Below are 22,127 nucleotides of genomic sequence, written 5' to 3' on the forward strand. Positions count from 1 at the left end.
ACTGTGAGATTCACTACGTGCACCACTGGTGTTTTGTGGAAAAGCACATGTGAGATTCTGCAACAGTCTCTGCTGATACTCCTGCATGCGTGCATCCCTTTCTATGGCAGGAATAATTTCTGCAAATTTACTTTTGTACCGGGGATCTAACAGTGTGGCAACCCAGTAATCAGGATTATTTCTAATTCTCACAATTCGAGGGTCATGTTGCAGGTAGTGCAGCAAGAAGGCACTCATGTGTGTTGCGCATCCAGGAGCACCAAGTCCCTGTTGTGTTGGTGGCGAGGTAACAATCATGCTTCCTTCCTCTGTCCTCTCCCCCCAACCTCGCACAACAGAAATGTGATCAAGGTCTCCCTCATCTGATGAGTCTTCCATCAGTTCGCCCTCCACTTCTTCCTGGGCTCCTGCACCTTCCTCACTAGTTTGGCTGCTACCATGCACCCTGGTAAAGCCATCTCCCCCACCCTCACATGCCTGCCGCCTTGGTGCTGCCGACCGTCTGGACCTTGCAGATGTTAGCCCTTACGCATACAACTCCTCCTCCTCTACTTCCTCCACCTCCTCTTGTGCCACCACCTGACTCCGAATTCTGTTTAACATGTGCTCCAGCATGTAAATCACCGGAATAGTCATTCTGATAATGGCATCGTCAGCACTAAACATCTTCGTCGCCATTTCAAAACTGTGCAGAAGGGTGCATAGGTCCCTGATCTGAGACCACTCCTCCAGCGTGATTTGACCCACCTCTGGATCTCGTTGGCCCAGGCTATACGTCAGAACGTATTGCACCAGGGCTTGTCGGTGCTGCCACAGTCGCTGCAACATGTGCAGAGTTGAATTCCACCGGGTAGGCACATCGCATTTTAGCCGGTGAAGTGGCAGGCCCAACGACTTCTGTAGAGATGTAAGTCGCTGAGCTGCGGGATGCGAACGGCGGAAGTGAGCACACAGCGACCGTGCCCTCTGCAGAAGGCCATCTAGTCTGGGATAGTGGGCTAAAAATTGCTGGACAACCAGGTTCAACACGTGAGCCATACAAGGCACGTGTGTGAAATTGCCCCGGCGAAGGGCCGCACCCAGGTTTGCAGCATTGTCGCACACGGCCTTCCCTGGTTTCAGGTCCAGTGGAGACAACCATTCATGAAATTGGTTCTCCAGAGCTGACCACAACTCCTCAGCTGTGTGACTCACATTTCCCAGACATTTCAAAGTAAAAACCGCCTGATGACGTTGAGCCCTACTGCCAGCATAGTAAGGAGGTGTGCAGGATCCCTTCTGCGCAGTTAGAACGCTGGTGGCATGACCAGACAGGCTTTGGGTGCAGGTGGAAGACCGAGAGGAGGTTGAGGAGGCAGAAGCAGTGGAGGAACTTTGACATAAAGAGGATTGACGCACAACTCGTGGGGACGGCAAGACTTGGACAGCAGCCCCTTGTCCTGCTGTCACCATAGTTACCCAGTGCCCAGTCAGCGACATGTAACGCCCCTGTCCATGCCTACTCGTCCAAGTGTCTGTGGTGAAATGCACCCTGTCACACACAGAGTTTCTCAAAGAAGCGGTGATGTTGTGTGCGACATGCTGGTGGAGAGCAGGCACACCTTTCTTTGAGAAGTAGTGCCGACTGGGCATCTGGTACTGGGGCACTGCGACGGACATAAGGTCTCGAAAATCCTCTGTGTCCACCAGGCGGAAAGGCAGCATTTCTGTAGCCAAGAGCTTGCAGATGGTGAAATTCAACCTCTTAGCTTTCTCATGGCTAGGAGGAAATGGTCTTTTACTTGTCCACATCTGAGGGACCGAGGGCTGGCTATTGTGCTTAGACGGGGTTGATAAGGGTGTCCCCGGCAAACTGCCGGTCTGTGAGGAAGATGCAGGCGTACATGTTAGGTTGCCTTGATCCAAAGGTGGTGCTATCGATGTCGGACAGCGCTCAACACCAGCTGGTGTTACCACCTCCAAAGAAAATGATGACCTGCCAATCACGCTGGCTGTTGCGGGTAAAGAGGTGGCAGGTTTGCGCCCCAAAACAGGTGTGACTGCTGTCCCCCCAGTCACAGAGGATGAAGAGGCCGCGGATGCACAAGATATGGCAGACGGTGGTTGGCCCGGCCGGCTAGGCCGCATTGTAGCACACTGAGCTTCCCACTGCAACTTATGCTTCATGTCCATGTGCCGGTTCATGCATGAAGTACTCAAACTATGTATTTTTTGGCCTCTACTTAGCTTTTGCTGACAAATGTTACAGATAACACGAGTTGGGTCATCTTTATCGATCTGAAAAAATGCCCAGGCTATGCAAGGCTTAGCACCCATGCGACCTGAAGAGCCACCACGACTTGTGGTGAGAGGCAGAGTTGTGTCTGAGGATGCAGTTGTTGACGTGCTTCCAGTACTACGTCTCTGTCCAGGAAGGCGCAACCTGACCTCGTCGTCACTAGCATCTTCCTCCACCTCCTCTGCTGACCTCATCTCTTGGCTGACAGTGGGTTGACAGTAAGTGGGATCTCCGACCTCATCATCATCACCCTGTGCGTTATCACACCCGTCGTCCTCAGAGCCAACCTGTTCCTGCCCTGACAAAAAACTAAAGTTGTCGCTCCAATCAGGTATTTGAGTCTCATCATCGTCTTCCTCATTGTCTCCACCAACAGGAGTTACAGTTTGGGAATGAGGGTCTACATTATGGTCAGAACCTTCTGCGTCTGGTCCTGGATCCGACTCATAAAGATTCTGGGCATCAGTGCAGATCATTTCCTCGTCTGGATTCACAGAAGCGCTGGAGTCGACCTCTGATTCCCAGGCTATAGTATGAGTAAACAGCTCTGCAGACTCAACCATCTGTTCTACCTCATACTCAGACGGGCAGCTGGAGATTTGGGAGCTGTGAGGAAGCAAGTGCGATTGGGGTGACACCTTTGAGGACTGGAGTATTTGTGATGTTGAAGTTGATGTGGAGGAGAGCCCACTTAAAGGAGCACTTGATATCCGTTGAAGCACCTGCTGTTTTTGTGCCTCATCTGGAATTTGTAGCGATTGGCGTGGCCGTAAGAAAGGGATCTTATCACATTGTCCGCTAAAAGAAGTAGACATTTTAGTTTGGCTGGAAGATGGTCTTTCTTCTGCAGATGTTACTGTTGCTTTAACACCTACCCCACAGACACAACCTTTTTTCCCCTTCCCAACACGCCTATTCCCCTTTCCACCAGCAGCAGGCCTTTTTCCACTAATTTTGGTGGTTAACTAATTCACAACTCTGGAGTTGTTTGCACAAAAAAAACAATGGATGGGAACCGAGCAGAGCTGAGTGGCCAAACTGTGGCATTAGGCCAAAACTATTGGCTGGGTTAGATGCAGAAAAAAAATATATTCAGTTTGCAACATGATGGAGGTCAGTATAGATGGACTAATAGAGAAAGTCCCACACACTGCTAGAAGGCCAAATATTTTTTCAGAGCTAGATGCAGACAAAAAATTATTTTGAATTTGCAACCTGATGGAGGTCAGTATAGGTGGACTAATAGAACAAGTCCCACACACTGCTAGAAGGCCAAATATTTTTTCAGAGGTAGATGCAGAAAAAAATTATATTCAGTTTGCAACCTGATGGAGGTCTGTATAGATGGATTAATAGAACAAGTCCCACACACAGCTAGAAGCCCAATATTTTTTCAGAGGTAGATGCAGAAAAAAAATATATTCAGTTTGCAACATGATGGAGGTCAGTATAGATGGACTAATAGAGAAAGTCCCACACACTGCTAGAAGGCCAAATATTTTTTCAGAGCTAGATGCAGACAAAAAATTATTTTGAATTTGCAACCTGATGGAGGTCAGTATAGATGGACTAATAGAGAAAGTCCCACACACTGCTAGAAGGCCAAATATTTTTTCAGAGCTAGATGCAGATAAAAATTATTTTTAATTTGCAACCTGATGGAGGTCAGTATAGATGGACTAATAGCGAAAGTCCCACACACTGCTAGAAGGCCAAATATTTTTTCAGAGCTAGATGCAGAAAAAAATATATTCAGTTTGCAACCTGATGGAGGTCAGTATAGATGGACTAATAGAGAAAGTCCCACACACTGCTAGAAGGCCAAATATTTTTTCAGAGCTAGATGCAGACAAAAAATTATTTTGAATTTGCAACCTGATGGAGGTCAGTATAGATGGACTAATAGAGAAAGTCCCACACACTGCTAGAAGGCCAAAAATTTTTTCAGAGCTAGATGCAGATAAAAATTATTTTTAATTTGCAACCTGATGGAGGTCAGTATAGATGGACTAATAGAGAAAATCCCACACACTGCTAGAATGCCAAATATTTTTTCAGAGCTAGATGCAGAAAAAAATTATATTCAGTTTGCAACCTGATGGAGGTCAGTATAGATGGACTAATAGAACAAGTCCCACACACTGCTAGAAGGCCAAATATTTTTTCAGAGGTAGATGCAGATAAAAATTATTTTTAATTTGCAACCTGATGGAGGTCAGTATAGATGGACTAATAGAGAAATTCCCACACACTGCTAGAAGGCCAAATATTTTTTCAGAGCTAGATGCAGAAAAAAATTATATTCAATTTGCAAACTGATGGAGGTCAGTATAGATGGACTAATAGAATGATGCTATGCCCAAAAGATTTTACTTCACTAGGTGCAGTAAAAAAATTGGTATTCTATACACAGGTGGTATATCTTGCAACACAGATAGGCTACTCCACTGACTAACACACTCTGCAATAGGCCAAAAAGGATTAGCTTTGCTAGATTCAGCCAAATGCTGTGAAAAAAACTTGCACAGCACTGGCACAGACCTGCCTGGCAAAAACTGATAGGAACTGATGTAACCTAGTCCTGAAAAGGACTGCAATTACAATTAGTCTTTACTCCCACAATCTATCTATTTAAGAGCACAGACCTGCCTGATAAAAGTCATAGGAAATGCTGTAACCTAGTCCTTTAAAGGACTGCAATCACAACTATTCCCTACTCCCAAGCTATCTGTAGATTTGTGCGAAAATTGGCTTTAAATTAACAAGGTATAGCGCACACAGCAACAGCGGTGCCGTCTAACACGCAGCTGCAGCAGTGAGAAAATGGTGGCGACCGGGAAAATGGCTTGGTCTCATAGGGCAAGGACATGTGACATACACTGCCAATGACACATGCCCTTGCTTGTGTGAAAAAAAGCACTTCGCTCCGTGTGTGCGCTGCTGATAGGCTGACAGATTTCACCTCCCCACTGTAAATGCGGGAAAGAGAAAAAAAAATGGAGATCTTCATTATTCCTGCAGAGATCCATCCCCTGCCCCTCCCCCCACCCCGCTGTACACTCAAACTGCGTATTAACATTAATTTTCATCATTACTGAGAAAAAATCCAGTTATGATTTTGGTGCACGAACAGTTATCGAACATAACCTCGAACAGCCGAATTTTTCTCAAATCGTTCGTGTTCGCCGAACGGCTCGAACATCGCCCAAAACAGCTCGAATTTGAGATTGGCGAACAGTTCGAGTCGAACAACGCTCATCTCTAGTGGAGAGTCTTCTGGCTGCTGGTAGAAGTGCATCACAGGTATTATTACAGCTCCATCCAGTTGAGGCCAATCTGGCCAGTATGGAGTACATCTTCTTTGGGTTCTTCAGCCACTATAAGAGGTACTTCTTCCTGTGGCTTCAATAGACCTGGGCACAACTTCAAGCGGTCTCTTGAGACTGTTACAGCTGTCTTACCTCCATCTTTACTGATTAGACAGGTTTATCTATTGTCGAACCTGGAATCTAACACAGTGCAAGGCTCTCTTTCCCACTGGTCATCAAGCTTGTGGTTTCTCCTCTTTTGCTTCAGCACAACTTCTCCAGGTGTCAAGGGTTCTGCGGGTGCACTCTTGTTATACTGTGCTTCCTGCTTATCTCTCACCCTATTTAGACTGTCTTCGACTCAGGCCTGTAATCTCTTGTACTGCTCCTGTCGGGTCATAACCCAGTCTTCAGTGGACATATCGGCTTCCGGCTCTACCACTCCAAGCACCAGGTCCATGGGCAACTTTCCGGGTCTTGCTCTCATGAGGTATGCTGGGGTACAACTGGTGGAACTCACAGGTATGTGATTGTACAGATCTACCAGATCAGGTAGTTTGTCTGGCCACTGATTCCTTTCTTCTAAAGGTAAGATCTTCAGCAGGTCTATGACGATATTGTTCATCTTTTCACATAGACCATTAGTTTGAGGGTGGTACGGCGTAGTCCGAATCTTCTTACACCCGTACAGATGGCAAAACTCTTTGAACAGCTCGGCTTCAAAGGCAGGGCCTTGATCCGTCAGCACCTTATCCGGGTATCCATGGGGCCTGCAGAAGTATGCTTGAAACGTCCTTGCTGCAGTTTCTGCCGTCAGATCCTTGACGGGGGCTACCACCAGGAACCAGGAGTAGTGATCCACCATGGTCAGGGCATAGGAGTAGTCTGACCTGCTGGGTGACAGCTTGACGTGATCCAGAGCGAGATCTCCAGGGGCTGGGTTGTCTTGATGGACTGCAAGGGTGCTTTCTGGCTGCTGTAGTCTTTTCTTCTGAGGCTACAGGGTCCACAATCTCGGCAACAGGTCTCTATGGAACTCCACATTCCAACCCAATAAAACCGACTCTTCAGGTTTCCAGTTTCTTCCAGCCAAAGTGCCGGGTTTGATCGTGGTAGGCCTCCAACACCATCTGGATGTCTGTCCTGGGCACTATGATCTGCCATACCATCTCATGGGTTCTAGGGTTAACATACCAGGGGAGGAGTCCTGAGGAGATAATTTGCATATTCCCACTGCATTTTGGGGTAAGTGAAGAGTCTCCGCGAGCTCAAAGAACACTGGATTTTGGCTGTTGGAGCTGAAAAGAGGACATCGGTAAACCAGGGAGGAGTCCTGAGGAGATAATTTGCATATTCCCACTGCATTTTGGGGTAAGTGAAGAGTCTCCGCGAGCTCAAAGAACACTGGATTTTGGCTGTTGGAGCTGAAAAGAGGACATCGGTAAACCAGGGAGGAGTCCTGAGGAGATAATTTGCATATTCCCACTGCATTTTGAAGCTTTTTTTTTAAGCTTTTTTCACTGTTTTCAGAACATTAACAATAAGAACATGGAAGAGTCCAGGAGCCATTTGGTGAGCTGCATATCCTGCTACATGTTCACAGACTTGCCAGTGGAAAAGCCAAACTTCACATGCCAGAAATGCAAGCTTGTGTCCCTATTGGAGGAAAAGTTGCGAAATCTAGAAGAGAGGTTAACTACCTTGAAAATCATTAAGGAAGGTGAAGAGTTCTTAGACAGAGCAGAATTATCTCTTCATGATTCAGAAAGAGAAGAAATTCGAACTGCACCTGACGAAACAGAGGAATGGAAGCATGTGACTCACAGAAGCAGGAGGATCGAGAGGCAGTCAGCACCCATACTGCTCAGGAACCAGTACCAGGCTCTCACGCAGGAGAACCATGAAGAAATACAGCAAAATAAGACTTTGCCAGCAATGAATAACCTTGTAAGCCCTCAGAATCCTCCTGGATGGAGAAAGAAGAATGTTGTGAAGAAAAAACGGAGAGTGGTGGTCATGGGGGATTCCCTGTTAAGAGGAACAGAGGCCGCTATCTGCAGACCAGACATAACCTCAAGAGAAATGTGCTGTCTTCCAGGAGCAAAACTTAAAGATGTGTTTGACAGGATATCAAGACTCTTCAGACCTACAGATCACTACCTATTCCTGCTAATACATGTGGGGACAAATGACACCGCAAGAAAGGACCTGGAAACCATCTGCAGTGACTTTGAAGACTTAGGCAAGAAAGTGAAAGAATTGGGAGCGCAGGTGGTCTTCTCATCCATCCTCCCAGTGGATGGCCATGGAACAATGAGGTGGAATAAGATTCTACAGGTGAACAACTGGCTACATCGATGGTGCCGTCAACAAGGATTTGGATTTCTGGATCACGGAATGAATTACCTATACGATGGACTACTTGCTAGAGATGGGGTGCACCTTACGAAGACTGGAAAACATGTATTTGGAAGTCGCCTTGCTACATCAGAAGAGCTTTAAACTAGAACAATGTGGGAAGGGAAGCAAAAGGCCAGAAAAAGCCATACAGCTGACAAATACTATTGATATCTCTGCTACTGGAAGTGGAAAGGAAGAACAAAGACAAAACAATTTAAATAATAAAAATATGGGAGGAAGAGAAACCAATCACATACTAAAATGTTTTTATACAAATGCACAAAGCATGGGCAGCAAACAAGGAGAATTGGAACTACTAATGCAGGAAAAGGAATATGATGACATTGGAATCACTGAAACTTGGTGGGACGATACACATGATTGGAATAAAAGGCTAAAAGGATACAACTTATTTGCAAGAAACAGACTTGATAAATGAGGAGGAGGTGTTGCATTGTATGTTAGAAAAGCGTATATCTGCACAGAGATTGAAGCTTCAGAGACTGGGAGTTCTGTGGAAACTGTAAGAATACAAGGAGAGAACAACGGAAAGGACACCATTGTAGGCATTTACTACAGGCCACCTGGGCAAGCTGAAGATATGGATGAACTCTTTATGTATCAAATGACCAAGTTCTCCAAAAAATATGACGTAGTGGTCATGGGAGATTTCAACTATCCAGACATTTGTTGGGAATCTCTCTCAAGTAAAACTAACAGGTCAAACAAATTCTTATCCTCTCTTGCTGACAACTTTATCTTCCAAAAGGTAGGGGAGAAAACAAGGGGATATGCTACTTTGGATCTAATCCTTATAAACAGGGAGGAAATGGTTGAGTAGGTAAAGGTGGCTGGGACCCTAGGAGGCAGCGATCATGCTATTATAGAATTTTGGATAACTAGAGGAGGAAGACATGTGAAGACTCAAACTTCAAGATTAGATTTTAGAAAGGCAGATTTTAAGAGACTCAGAAAGAGAATAGGAGGGATCCAATGGCTGGATGTCCTTAAGGACAAAAATGTCCAGGAAGGATGGGAAATTTTTAAAAATGAGATTCTCAAAGCACAATCGTTAACAATCCCGAAAAGTAGGAAGAATGGGAAGCATTTAAGGAAACCAGGATGGATGAACACAGAACTTAAACACATGCTAAAAAGAAAGAAAGAAATGTTTATTAAATGGAAAGAGGAAGGCATATCTAAAGAAGATTATAATGCAGTCTGCAGATCCTGTAGGGCACGTATCAGGTTAGCTAAAGCTGACAATGAATTAAGGCTTGCAAGAGATGTCAAAAGCAATAAAAAAGGATTTTGGGGGTATGTCAAAAGTAAAAGAAAAGTCAAAGATGCTATAGGATTTTTACAGGATGAAAATGGAGAAATGGTAAGAGAGGATGTTGAGAAGGCCGAACTTTTTAATTCCTATTTTGCATCTGTTTTCTCTCAGAAAGAAAATGTAACATCAACTGAACTTCACTGTCCTTTTAAAGGAATAGAGGAATCCAAGGTATCTGTAAACAGAAAGATTGTGAGGGAATATTTAGCTAACATAAATGAGTTCAAGTCTCCAGGTCCAGATGAATTACACCCAAGAGTAATGAAGGAGATCGTAGAAGAAATTTTAGAACCACTCTCCATAATCTTTGAAAATTCTTGGAGAACAGGAGAAGTCCCAGAAGACTGGAGAAGAGCAAATCTTGTTCCTATCTTCAAAAAGGGGAAGAAGGTGGACCCAGGGAACTATAGGCCGGTGAGTCTGACTTCTATACCAGGAAAGATCTTTGAACAAATTATTAAGCAACATGTATGTAAGTACATGGATAAGAATGAAGTGATTAACCAGAGTCAGCATGGGTTTGTAACTAACAAGTCATGTCAGACTAACTTAATTTCCTTCTATGACAGAATCACTGACTGGGTGGATCAGGGAAATGCTGTAGATATAGTATATCTTGACTTCAGCAAAGCATTTGACAAAGTATCTCACACCATCCTTATTGAAAAAATGACCAAGTATGCAATGGACCAGGCAACTGTTAGGTGGATTCATAACTGGCTTAGTGATCGGACTCAAAGGGTGGTTGTAAATGGCTTCACATCCAGCTGGATGAATGTCTCAAGTGGGGTACCACAGGGCTCCGTCCTGGGACCTGTATTGTTCAACATCTTTATCAATGATTTAGATGAAGGAATTGAGGGTAAACTGATTAAATTTGCTGATGACACAAAGCTAGGAGGGATAGCTAATACTAGAGAAGAGAGAGAGAGGATTCAAAAAGACCTAAATAAACTGGAGCAGTGGGCAGCAACCAACAGAATGGTTTTTAACAGGGAAAAATGCAAAGTACTACATCTGGGCAATAAAAATGAAAAAAGCATATACAGAATGGGAGGAATAGAGCTAAGCAACAGTACATGTGAAAAAGACTTAGGTATACTAATAGATCATAGACTGAACATGAGTCAACAGTGTGATGCAGCAGCAAAAAAGTCAAATACAATTCTGGGATGTATTAACAGAAGCATACAGTCTAGATCATGTGAAGTCATTATCGGTCTTTACTCCTCTTTGGTCAGACCTCATCTGGAATACTGTGTACAGTTTTGGGCACCACATTTTAAAAAAGACATAGACAAACTGGAGCAAGTTCAGAGAAGAGCGACCAGAATGGTGACTGGTCTGCAAACCATGTCCTATGAGGAACGGTTGCAGGATTTGGGAATGTTTAGCTTGCAAAAAAGAAGACTGAGAGGAGACTTAATAGCTGTCTACAAATATGTCAAGGGCTGTCACATTGTAGAAGGATCATCTTTATTCTCATTTGCACAAGGAAAGACTAGAAGCAATGGGATGAAACTAAATGGGAGGAGACACAGATTAGATATTAGAAAAAACTTTTTGACAGTTAGGGTGATTAATGAGTGGAACAGGCTGCCACGAGAGGTGGTGAGTTCCCCTTCAATGGACGTCTTCAAACAGAGGCTGGACAGACATCTGTCTGAGATGATCTAGTGAATCCTGCTTTGAGCAGGGGGTTGGACCAGATGACCCAGGAGGTCCCTTCCAACTCTACCATTCTATGATTCTATGATTCTATACCTTCGGCACAGCTTCTCCCTATAGATGAACAGTCGACTTCTCTCATTCCACAGTTGCTTGGCTTGTGGAGGTGCGTCTTTCTCCAGGGAGAAACCTTCCTGGGTTATCAGTTCCTTGATACGGCTGACAACCGGGTCGCTGTCCTGGGTCTCCTTCCAACTGTGATGAGGTAAAGGGTTTAGTGTCTTTCCACGAAGCCTCCTAGAGGTGAGCTGCTCGTGGACCATCCCATTTCTATGGAAGGCAGGTAGCTCAATCTCCTTCAGGTCATCCACTTCTTCTTCAGTGTCCGACTGGTGAGGCATTCTGGATAGGGCATCGACATTGGCGTTCTTGTGGCCTGCCCGATATTTGATGGTGAAGTTATAGTTTGACAGTCGGGTCATCCAACGCTGTTCCTGGCTCCCAATTTGGCTGTCTCTAAATGTATCAGGGGGTTGTTGTCAGTATAGGCCGTGAACTTAGTGGAGGCCAGGTAGTGCTTGAATCGTTCAGTGATGGCCCAGACAAAGGCCAGGAGCTCCAACTTGAAGGAGCTATAGTTTTCTGGATTCCTCTCGGTAGGATGGAGCTTCCTGCTGGCATAGGCAATCACCTTCTCTTTGCCATACTGCTTCTGGCTTAACACAGCTCTTAGTCCCTCGTTGCTGGCATCAGTGTACAGCAGGAAAGGTTGGCTGTAGTCAGGGCAGGCAAGAATTTCTTCGCCAGTCAGGATCTTTTTCATCACTGTAAAGGACTCAGCCTGCTCTTTACCCCACTGGAAGGGGGGTTTTTGCCTCTGTTGGACTGTCCTGCCAGGAGACTTTGCAAAGACGCTGCCTTCTTGGTGTAGTCCTTTACAAATCTCCGGTAATACCCGACCAGTCCCAGGAACTGGCGTACCTCCTTGAGATTCTTTGGTTCCGGCCATTTCTGGATGGCAGTGACCTTCTCCGGGTCTGGTGCTACTCCTTCTGGACTGACGATGTGCCCCAGGTACTGAACCTTCTGTTTGAGCAGGTGGCACTTGGAAGGCTTCAATTTCATCCCATACCGGGACAATGCTTCAAATACCTCCGCCAGGTGCTTCAGATGGTCCTCATACGTCTTGGAGTACACTATCACGTCTTCCAGGTATAGCAACACGGTCTCAAAGTTACAGTGTCCCAAACAGCATCAATCTCTGGAACGTTCCAAGGGCGTTGCAGAGTCACAACGGCATACTGTTGAACTCGTAGAGTCCCATCGGGGTTGTGAAGGCCGTCTTCTCCCGGTCCTCCTCAGAAACTATGTGTTATGAGGTTTACCTGTCTGTAATCTACACACATCCTCATGCTTCCATCTTTTTTCCTCACCAGGACCAGGGGAGCTGCCCAGGGGCTACAGCTATCTCTTATTATCACTGCTTTCTTCATGTCATGCAACATTTCCTTTGCTTTCTGGTAGTGTGCTGGTGGTATGGGCCTGTAACGTTCTTTGATGGGTGGATGGTCACCTGTGGGTATATTGTGTTGTACCCCTTTAATCCTCCCAAAATCAAGTGAGTGTTTGCTGAATACCTGTTCGTATTCCTGGACCACCCTGTGTAGACCTTGTTTTTGATGGACAGGAGTGGTGTCAGTCCCAACATGGAGCTGTTGACACCAATCCTCCAGCTGAGCTTTGGAGTCATTGTCCTCCACTGTATCTGGTGGGGTCAAGGATTCCACTGGGTGTATGGCATCATCATTTACAGTACACAACCTGGCAATAGAGGCGTATCTTGGTAATTTAACTTCCTCCTCCCCACAATTTAGGAGACGTATAGGTACCCTCCCATTGCGTACATCAACTACCCCTCTAGCAGTCAAAAGTGTAGGTCTGTGCTCTAAGCTAATGGGCTCCATTACCACCTGGTAGTTCTGTCCCTTGAGACCTATTGCTTCCCTACACCAAATCAGCATTTCACTCATTGGGGGAATCACAATGGGTACCGGGTCTGTCACCCGTACATTACCAATCTCACCACCTGTTAGCTTTACTTGTTGCTGGTACAGGAGGGCTCGAATCTCTCTCTGGAGCACCTTCCTCTGCCCTGGTTTGGCAGTGACAGCAATCTGTTGGAGCAAAAACAACACTTCTCCCAAACATTTACCAACAATATTCGTACCAAGTATCATATACAAGTCTGTATGACCAGGGTTAGATTCAACTACAATCAGTCCTTGGTCCTTTAGTTCCGCTCTCCCCACCTTCACTGTCACGTCCTTAACCCCGACTAGGTTAAGAGGAAGGCCATTAGAGGCATACACAGAGAGGTTCGGGGCTGGCGGGCGGAGTTCATCTACGGACCAGTACCTTTTGTAGAGGACATCAGGTATGATGGTTACTTGTGAGCCGGTGTCCAGTAATGCAGGTGCTGCTATCCCATCCAGCACGAAGGACAGGAAAGGCCTTCTTCCTACAAACCGATTGTACCAGCTTAATGGGCCTGGTTGGTTTACTCCTGGGTGTCGGCCCTCGGCCCCAGGGTTCGCTCGTTTAAAGGACAGTTCCGCGCTGTGTGGTCTGCCTTGTGGCAACGGTAGCAGATGAAGTCTCCTGGAGGGCGACATTGGTCGTTGGTCCTCCCACGGGGTGGCGTTGTCCTCCTCCGTGGTGGCAATGTCCTCCTACGGGGTGGTGTTGTGACTGTCCTCCTTCTTCTCCTCATCCAGGGGACATCCTCAGGGCTGTCAGGGAGTAGAATCCTTCCTTCCGGCTCGGGCTCCTCCTGTAGCTGCAGGGTGCTCAGGACAGTGGCCAGGGTTTTACTTAGCTGACGCACTTCAGAGCGCAGGCTGTCCAACTTGCTAGGGGGCACTGTTTGCAACTTTGTTTCAGCCGTCAATGAAGGAGCGGTGGGTGCTGCGGTCACTGGGGTGGCCCCACCCTGGTAGCGCTGGATAGCAGTCCCTGATGTTTCCAGGGGCTGTAGACCCTTAATAGCCATGTCAAAGGTGGCGTCTGGATGATCTAAAGCCCACCACTGTCCAGTTCTGCTCTCCTCCTGGGACCTCAACCCCCGGGTGAACTGTTCCGTCAGCATTTTATTTTCATCTTGTATGCTGGCTGGACTAACCTGTTTCAGGGCCGGCAGGGCTTTCTGAAAGCATCAGGCATAGTCCTGAATACTGTCCTCAGGTTGCTGGACACAGTGGTAGAACCTCATCCGGAGATCTGTCTCAGTGCGGTTTTCAAACACAGTTTGCAGTCTCTTAAAGATAGTGGATATTGATTCCAGGTCTGCGGCTGGCCAGGTTTCAACTTCCTGCTCTGCGGCACCAGTCAATTGTCTCAGCACAACAGCGGCTCTCTGCTTACCAGTCATATTATACATTTCCAGTATACCGCATATTTTCCTCTTGAACCCGGACAGGGTGTCTGGTTTGCCATCATACTGGGGAAGCCATTTTGCTCCAGGGATATACGGCAGGGCCATGGGTATCAACGGAGTCACGACCCCTGATGGTGGGGCGCAAGTTGGGCATCAGGAGCATTAACCGGTGATCCGGCAGCTTGCTGTTCGTCGGTCATGGTTGCGCCCCCCTAGTAAACCGTAGCCTACCTTCTTCACTTCTTATCAGATAGGCCGCAGCTCCACGGGCGACGGTCTTCTTCCAGGACCTTGCGTCGCTCACGTCTGACGTCAGAGCGTCCTCTGGACTCCTTCCAGGACCTGACGCTTCCTGGTTCGAGGTCAGGGGCGGGGCATGTCCTGGGCTTCGCGTGCTTCCAGTGGTTACGCCCCTCTTCTTCCCACGCGGCTAAAGGGAGCTGCCGCTGCGGAGCAGTCCTCTGAGGCAGATGGTAGGGCAGCTTGTGATGGAACGGCTCCCCACAGGTGGAGCGGCAGGCCTCAGGGCAGTGTAGAAAGCGAGGGTTGTGCTGGGCGTTGTAGTGCAGGGAGGGAAAGATGGCGCAGCCGAAATAATGGACAGAGGCAGTACGGTGCAGTCATCCGAGTCTTTACTCACAGTTCTTACGAAAGTTCCACTGGTGCACTGTACGGATGCCAGCCTCCCACGTCATGCTGCGCTCACCAGGCAGGGGTTCAGCTCTTCCTTAGGCAGATTAGGAGCACCTGAAGGAACCCCGCTTTCTCGTGTTCCTAGCTAGACCGTCTTCACGCTGGGTCTTCTCCCTCCTGCCCTGCTCGGGTGCTCTGAAGTCCCTCCTATCTTACTGGAGTTCCCGGAAATGCTTGACCCTCACGGGGATTAGAATAAGTCTGCGGCAACTGGTCTATGAAAGCCAGAAGCTGTCCTGCACTCGCCGTACCCCCTGGGATCCCTTCTGTAAATTGGAGCCTTCTCTTCTGCTCCCCTCCTGGGCCTCTAGGACTGGGCCCTTCTTGTGGAGCAGAGGTCCTAAAGAGACTCTGCTCCCAGACTGTCTTCACTCTCTCCTCTCACTGACTGAACTAACTTCTGACTGAGCTGCCTGGCTCCACCCTCCATATATATATATCCCTAACGGGCTCCCTCTGCTGGTCTGAGGTGGTAGGGTGGAGGTGTGTGAATGTAATGAGGGCCTCTTGTGGAGAAGTCCATCCATGCACCCTACTGGGTTCTGTGGCACCTGTGCGTAGCAGGGCGCCACAGTTGATATTACCTTCTACAGTATTTACTCTTATTGCTCCTAAAGTCATTATCTACATCCTTGTTGCGCGTCGCTCATGCTTTTCTGGCCATGGCATTTCATTAGCACTTCCCCAGTATCATAACAACTTTAATGTTATTTGTCCTCTGGCACCAACATGAGACTGGCACAATGATTGGTGAAGTCACTAACCACAAGTAGGTGAGATACCTGCTCAAGTATCATTTGTGCACACATTGGCAAGCATGGGAAATATGTCTGGTAGATGAAAATGAAAGAGCCACTTTATTAGAGACACCAGATTTTATTATTGGATCTCTGTGCATTTTTCTCTTGAAACTGTGTCGAGAGTAGACAAAGAATGTTGTGAAAAAGGAAGGATATCCAACGAAAGGAAATCTTGTGTGTGTAAAGAAATTTCTAATGAAAGGGGGAAAAAAGTCAAGAAACATCCTGAACAGACAAGAAAATTACTGCAGAGTACAACGCTGGTGCTCAAAAGAAGAAGAATTGTCTCGTCTATTAGAGGCGCAAACAAGCCCAAAAAAAAGAAGCAAATGGGTTACCTTACTCATCTACCATATTTCTCCATTTTAACTCAAGTTTTGTAATTTTTAAAGAATTTGACTGAAATTCTGCCAATAAATTTGACACAATGTGAATGAATTAGGGTTTTCCCAATTTTTCCCAGTAAATTCTAATTCTTTACATTTTATTTCATCAGTGTCTTTTTGTCTCATGTTCTGGATTATTTTCTTATATTCTCATCCATGTTGGGCGGCTGGATGGCAGTTGGTCACTTGGACTAGGCTCGAGGTACAGCACATATCAGGGAAGATCTAATGATTTCCATCTTGTTAAGGCTCAGATATTTCGAGTCCTGACGTTCTGTCCCCGAGGGGAGGGTGAAGGTGAATTTCTGGAGCAAAGCGGAGAAGAACATGAAGAGCTCCATGTGGGTCAGGTTCTGTCCAGGACAAGCTCTCTTCCCTAGAAGACAAAATAAAACGTATGTAATAAGGAATTATCTTATTCCTGGAGTCACTCTGTGCTTTAGTTTCCCACCATCTAAAGACCTCTGCTTGCTGTCCATTTATTTATATTTTCTGGCATATAATAATCAGTGCAGATTCATTATTGAGTTCATCATCAGCTGTTTGAGCAGTACCATGCTATGATTTAATCCTTCAAAGGGAACCTGTCATGTCCCCAAACGCTAATAACCTGCAATTATAGTCTTAATTTGCAATAGTATTCCAAAGCTGCCCGGCTGCCACACTAAAAGTGCCGATACCGGGAGGAAATTAATTAAATTCCTCCCGGCAGCCTTTGGATTTCAGTCATAAAGGCAGGCCGATGCAGGTTTAGTCACTACTCCTTACTTAGTGAATGGTTGCGGCACATAAACTGCAGAGATGGCTGTCAGTCACTGTGCCGCAGCGTGCTTACAGCTGCTCACGAAGTAAGGAGTAGAGAGTAAAGCCACATTGGCACAACTCTAAGACTGAAATCTGCAGGCTGCCGGGAGGAATACAATTAATTTCCTCTCGGTAGCCGGGCTTTCAGAGTTGTGGCTGCATGGTTTTGGAAACCTGCAGATTAACCCTATATCTATAGGTGAAAAGCACATCAGGACATGACAGGTTCCCTTCACATTTATTGCTGAGATCTAGAAGATATTTTCTATATGAATTGGCAATACCTTACACAAAAGAAAAGAACTGTAACTAAGAAAGAAGGCGGCAGTCACCACTGACGAATCCAAAAATGTTTATTGGGTCATGGAAATTACAGAGACACAAACTTTAACCTGGTTCGTGTGTGTTCACACTTCTTTCGGCCCTGACAATAAACCCTCCCACGCTTAGCACGTAAAATTAATTATATCCAAAAATATTTAGGGCAGACATAATATAATATAATACAATATATAGGGCAGACATAATATAATATAATACAATATATAGGGCAGACATAATAACGCAAAAAAATAAAACCATTTCAAAAATATTAGTGATAGTTACAGAAAATTGCTCAAATCACTTCATTCATTTAGGCCTAAGAGACCCAATGCCTCAACTTTAATTAGAGAAGAGCCGATCAGGCAAAGTTCAAATTCGCCTGTTCATGGGGTTTTTCCTGAGAAATTGGATTCATGCATCTCTAGACCCCAATTCTTCACTTTGCCCAAAATCTCAGAAAATTGCCTACCATTTTGGTTCTTACCTGCCGAAAACGGCATGAACGCCAACCTGGTGCGGAACTGCCCATCCTCATCCAGAAAATGCTGAGGGTTAAACTCTTCAGGAGTTTCCCACTGAGATGGGTCTTGTAGGACTGATGTGAGGAAGGGGACCACAGTTGTTCCCTGATATCAAGAAACATTAGGTGTTACATGAACGTGTATAGATCATGAAGATCACAGTAGACCCAGAATTTCCTAACTATGTACCAATGGTCAGATATAGAGATGAGCGGATTGTCACGCTGTCTCTGTGTACTGGAGGTAGGGGGCCTAAGCTGACCCTAAGCTGGGGCCCTGACTAATCCCTCTACCTGGAGGTACTGTTAAAGGTACAGAGGTCCAGGCCACCAGCGTAACCCCTACCTCCTGAGGATCCCTGCACCTAAGTAATCTAGTCCTGAGAAGGACCCCTGATCACAACAAAAGGGGACAGGTAATAATATGCCCACACTCAGTACTTAGACGAACGAGACAGTACAAGGGTAAAACCAAAACCACCTTGCATACAAAAACTACACAACTACAACAGAGGGAACACCAACGGGAAAGGAGATAAATGATAAAGCGAGGAAGGGAAAAAGCACTCCAAATACAATTAGCTCTGAAACTCCAAATACCACGATCCGCTCTGTTAGTCTGCATGAAATGCTTTCACCGACACTTCCCCAACAGACCGGCAGGCATTTGAAGGAGTCCGACTACAGCAGCATTGATTGCAGCTGGGCGAGGCTGGACCTCGTCTAGCACAGAGAGAGAGAGAGTTAACTCCCTCACTGCCGAAAAACACAAAGCACCAAAAACTCAGCTGCGAGAAGTCAGGCTGTGTAATCGTGACGATCTTCGTGGCGACACACCCGTGACAGTACCCCCCCTTCTACGAGGGGCCTCCGGACCCTCAGGGCCAGGTTTATCCGGGTGAGTCATGTGGAAGGCCCGAACTAATCGGTCTGCGTTAATATCCGACGCAGGAACCCACATCCTCTCCTCAGGACCATACCCCTTCCAATGAACCAGGTACTGAAGGGACCGGCGATTAAAGCGTGAATCGATGACCCTCGATACCTGGAACTCCAAGTTACCATTGACCACCACTGGAGGGGGAGGTAAAGGTGACGGTACCACTGGCGCCACATACCTCTTAAGCAACGATCTGTGGAACATGTTGTGAATTTTAAACGTAGGGGGGAGGTCAAGACGGAATGCCACCGGATTAATTATAGAACTGATCCTGTACGGCCCGATGAACCTGGGACCCAGTTTCCAGGAGGGAACCTTAAGTTTTATATTCCTGGTAGACAATCATACCCGATCGTTCACACTTAGGTCCGGACCAGACACTCTCCTCCTATCAGCCATACTTTTGTATCGGTTCCCCATAGTATTCAGATTCTTCAGCACCCCTCTCCATACTGAAGCGAGTGATGAGGAAAATCGTTCCTCCTCAGGAACCCCCGAAGAGCCCCCCCTACTGAAAGTACAAAACTGGGGGTGAAAACCATATGCCCCAAAAAATGGGGACTTACCAGTGGACTCGCTCTGCCTATTATTAAGAGCAAACTCTGCCAGAGGTAAGAAAGAAGCCCAGTCCTCCTGGTTCTCTGACACAAAACACCGGAGATATGTCTCCAAGCTCTGGTTCATACGTTCCGTCTGACCATTGGTCTGAGGATGAAAAGACGATGAGAACGATAAATGCATCCCCCGCCGTGTACAAAACGCCTTCCAGAATTTGGACACAAACTGAGACCCCCGATCTGACACCACCTCGGAGGGTACCCCGTGAAGCCTCACAATCTCCACAATGAACACCTGCGCAAGAGTTTTAGCATTAGAAAGAGCAGGAAGAGTGATAAAATGTGCCATCTTGCTGAACCTGTCCACTACAACGAGTATGACCGTTTTACCCGAAGACGGAGGGAGGTCCGTAATAAAGTCCATAGACAGATGAGTCCAAGGACGCTCCGGGATCTTCAAAGGTAAGAGGGCCCCAGACGGACGGGTATGTGATGTCTTAGAGCGCGCACAAACCCCACAGGACGCGACAAAAGTTACCACCTCCTTATGTAAGTTAGGCCACCAAATCCGACGCGAGAGGAGATCCACAGTAGAGATGAGCGCTGTTCTACTCGAACTGTTCGCCAATCTCAAATTCGAGCTGTTTTGGGCGGTGTTCGAGCCGTTCGGCGAACACGAACAATTTGAGAAAAATTCGGCTGTTCGAGGTTATGTTCGATAACTGTTCGTGCACCAAAATCATAACTGGATTTTTTCTCAGTAATGATGAAAATTAATGTTAATACGCAGTTTGAGTGTACAGCGGGGTAGGGGGAGGGGCAGGGGATGGATCTCTGCAGGAACAATGAAGATCTCCATTTTTTTTTCTCTTTCCCGCATTTGCAGTGGGGAGGTGCAATCTGTCAGCCTATCAGCAGCACACACACGGAGCGAAGTGCTTTTTTTCACACAAGCAAGGGCATGTGTCATTGGCAGTGTATGTCACATGTCCTTGCCCTATAAGACCAAGCCATTTTCCCCGTCGCCACCATTTTCTCACTGCTGCAGCTGCGTGTTAGACGGCACCGCTGTTGCTGTGTGCGCTATACCTTGTTAATTTCAAGCCAATTTTCGCACAAATATACAGATAGCTTGGGAGTAGGGAATAGTTGTGATTGCAGTCCTTTTAAGGACTAGGTTACAGCATTTCCTACGACTTTTATCAGGCAGGTCTGTGCTCTTAAATAGATAGATTGTGGGAGTAAAGACTAATTGTAATTGGAGTCCTTTTCAGGACTAGGTTACATCAGTTCCTATCAGTTTTTGCCAGGCAGGTCTGTGCCAGTGCTGTGCAAGTTTTTTTCACAGCATTTGGCTGAATCTAGCAAAGCTAATCCTTTTTGGCCTATTGCAGAGTGTGTTAGTCAGTGGAGTAGCCTATCTGTGTTGCAAGATATACCACCTGTGTATAGAATACCAATTTTTTTACTGCACCTAGTGAAGTAAAATCTTTTGGGCATAGCATCATTCTATTAGTCCATCTATACTGACCTCCATCAGGTTGCAAACTGAATATAATTTTTTTCTGCATCTAGCTCTGAAAAAATATTTGGCCTTCTAGCAGTGTGTCGGACTTTCTCTATTAGTCCATCTATACTGACCTCCATCAGGTTGCAAATTAAAAATAATTTTTATCTGCATCTACAGTACCTCTGAAAAAATATTTGGGCTTCTAGCTGTGTGTGGGACTTGTTCTATTAGTCCATTTATACTGACCTCCATCAGGTTGCAAACTGAATATATTTTTTTCTGCATCTACCTCTGAAAAAATATTGGGCTTCTAGCTGTGTGTGGGACTTGTTGTATTAGTCCATCTATACTGACCTCCATCAGGTTGCAAACTGAATATATTTTTTTCTGCATCTACCTCTGAAAAAATATTGGGCTTCTAGCTGTGTGTGGGACTTGTTGCATTAGTCCATCTATACTGACCTCCATCAGGTTGCAAACTGAATATATCTTTTTCTGCGTCTACCTCTGAAAAAATATTGGGCTTCTAGCTGTGTGTGGGTCTTGTTCTATTAATCCATCTATACAGACCTCCATCAGGTTGCAAACTGAATATAATTTTTTTTTTCTGCATCTAGCTCTGAAAAAATATTTGGCCTTCTAGCAGTGTGTGGGACTTTCTCTGTTAGTCCATCTATACTGACCTCCATCAGGTTGCAAACTGAATATAATTTTTTTCTGCATCTAGCTCTGAAAAAATATTTGGCCTTCTAGCAGTGTGTCGGACTTTCTCTATTAGTCCATCTATACTGACCTCCATCAGGTTGCAAATTAAAAATAATTTTTATCTGCATCTACAGTACCTCTGAAAAAATATTTGGGCTTCTAGCTGTGTGTGGGACTTGTTGTATTAGTCCATCTATACTGACCTCCATCAGGTTGCAAACTGAATATATTTTTTTTTCTGCATCTACCTCTGAAAAAATATTGGGCTTCTAGCTATGTGTGGGACTTGTTGTATTAGTCCATCTATACTGACCTCCATCAGGTTGCAAATTGAATATAATTTTTTTCTGCATCTAACCCAGCCAATAGTTTTGGCCTAATACCACAGTTTGGCCACTCAGCTCTGCTCGGTTACCATCCATTGTTTTTTTGTGCAAACAACTCCAGAGTTGTGAATTAGTTAAC

At 45.9% G+C, this 22,127-nt stretch overlaps 1 protein-coding gene across 2 annotated transcripts in view; it reads right to left on the reverse strand.

Annotated features, from left to right (window-relative positions):
* Positions 1 to 15,972: 15,972 nt before the first annotated feature.
* Positions 15,973 to 22,127, reverse strand: part of LOC141266087 (cytochrome P450 2C20-like) — a 451,920-nt gene continuing 445,765 nt past the window's right edge. For both annotated transcript variants that reach the window (XM_073679995.1, XM_073679993.1), the window contains exons 9-10: positions 17,915 to 18,056; positions 15,973 to 16,678 (exon numbers count right to left, since the gene is read on the reverse strand). In XM_073679995.1, coding sequence (XP_073536096.1) covers positions 16,494 to 16,678; positions 17,915 to 18,056 — 327 coding nt within the window. In that variant the 3' untranslated portion in view covers positions 15,973 to 16,493. The remainder of the gene's footprint in view (positions 16,679 to 17,914; positions 18,057 to 22,127) is intronic.

This window comes from Phyllobates terribilis, unplaced genomic scaffold, assembly GCF_046119375.1.
Source record: "Phyllobates terribilis strain yellow unplaced genomic scaffold, ASM4611937v1 Scaffold_4__5_contigs__length_816908805, whole genome shotgun sequence".
In the NCBI taxonomy this organism is placed as follows: Eukaryota; Metazoa; Chordata; class Amphibia; order Anura; family Dendrobatidae; genus Phyllobates; species Phyllobates terribilis.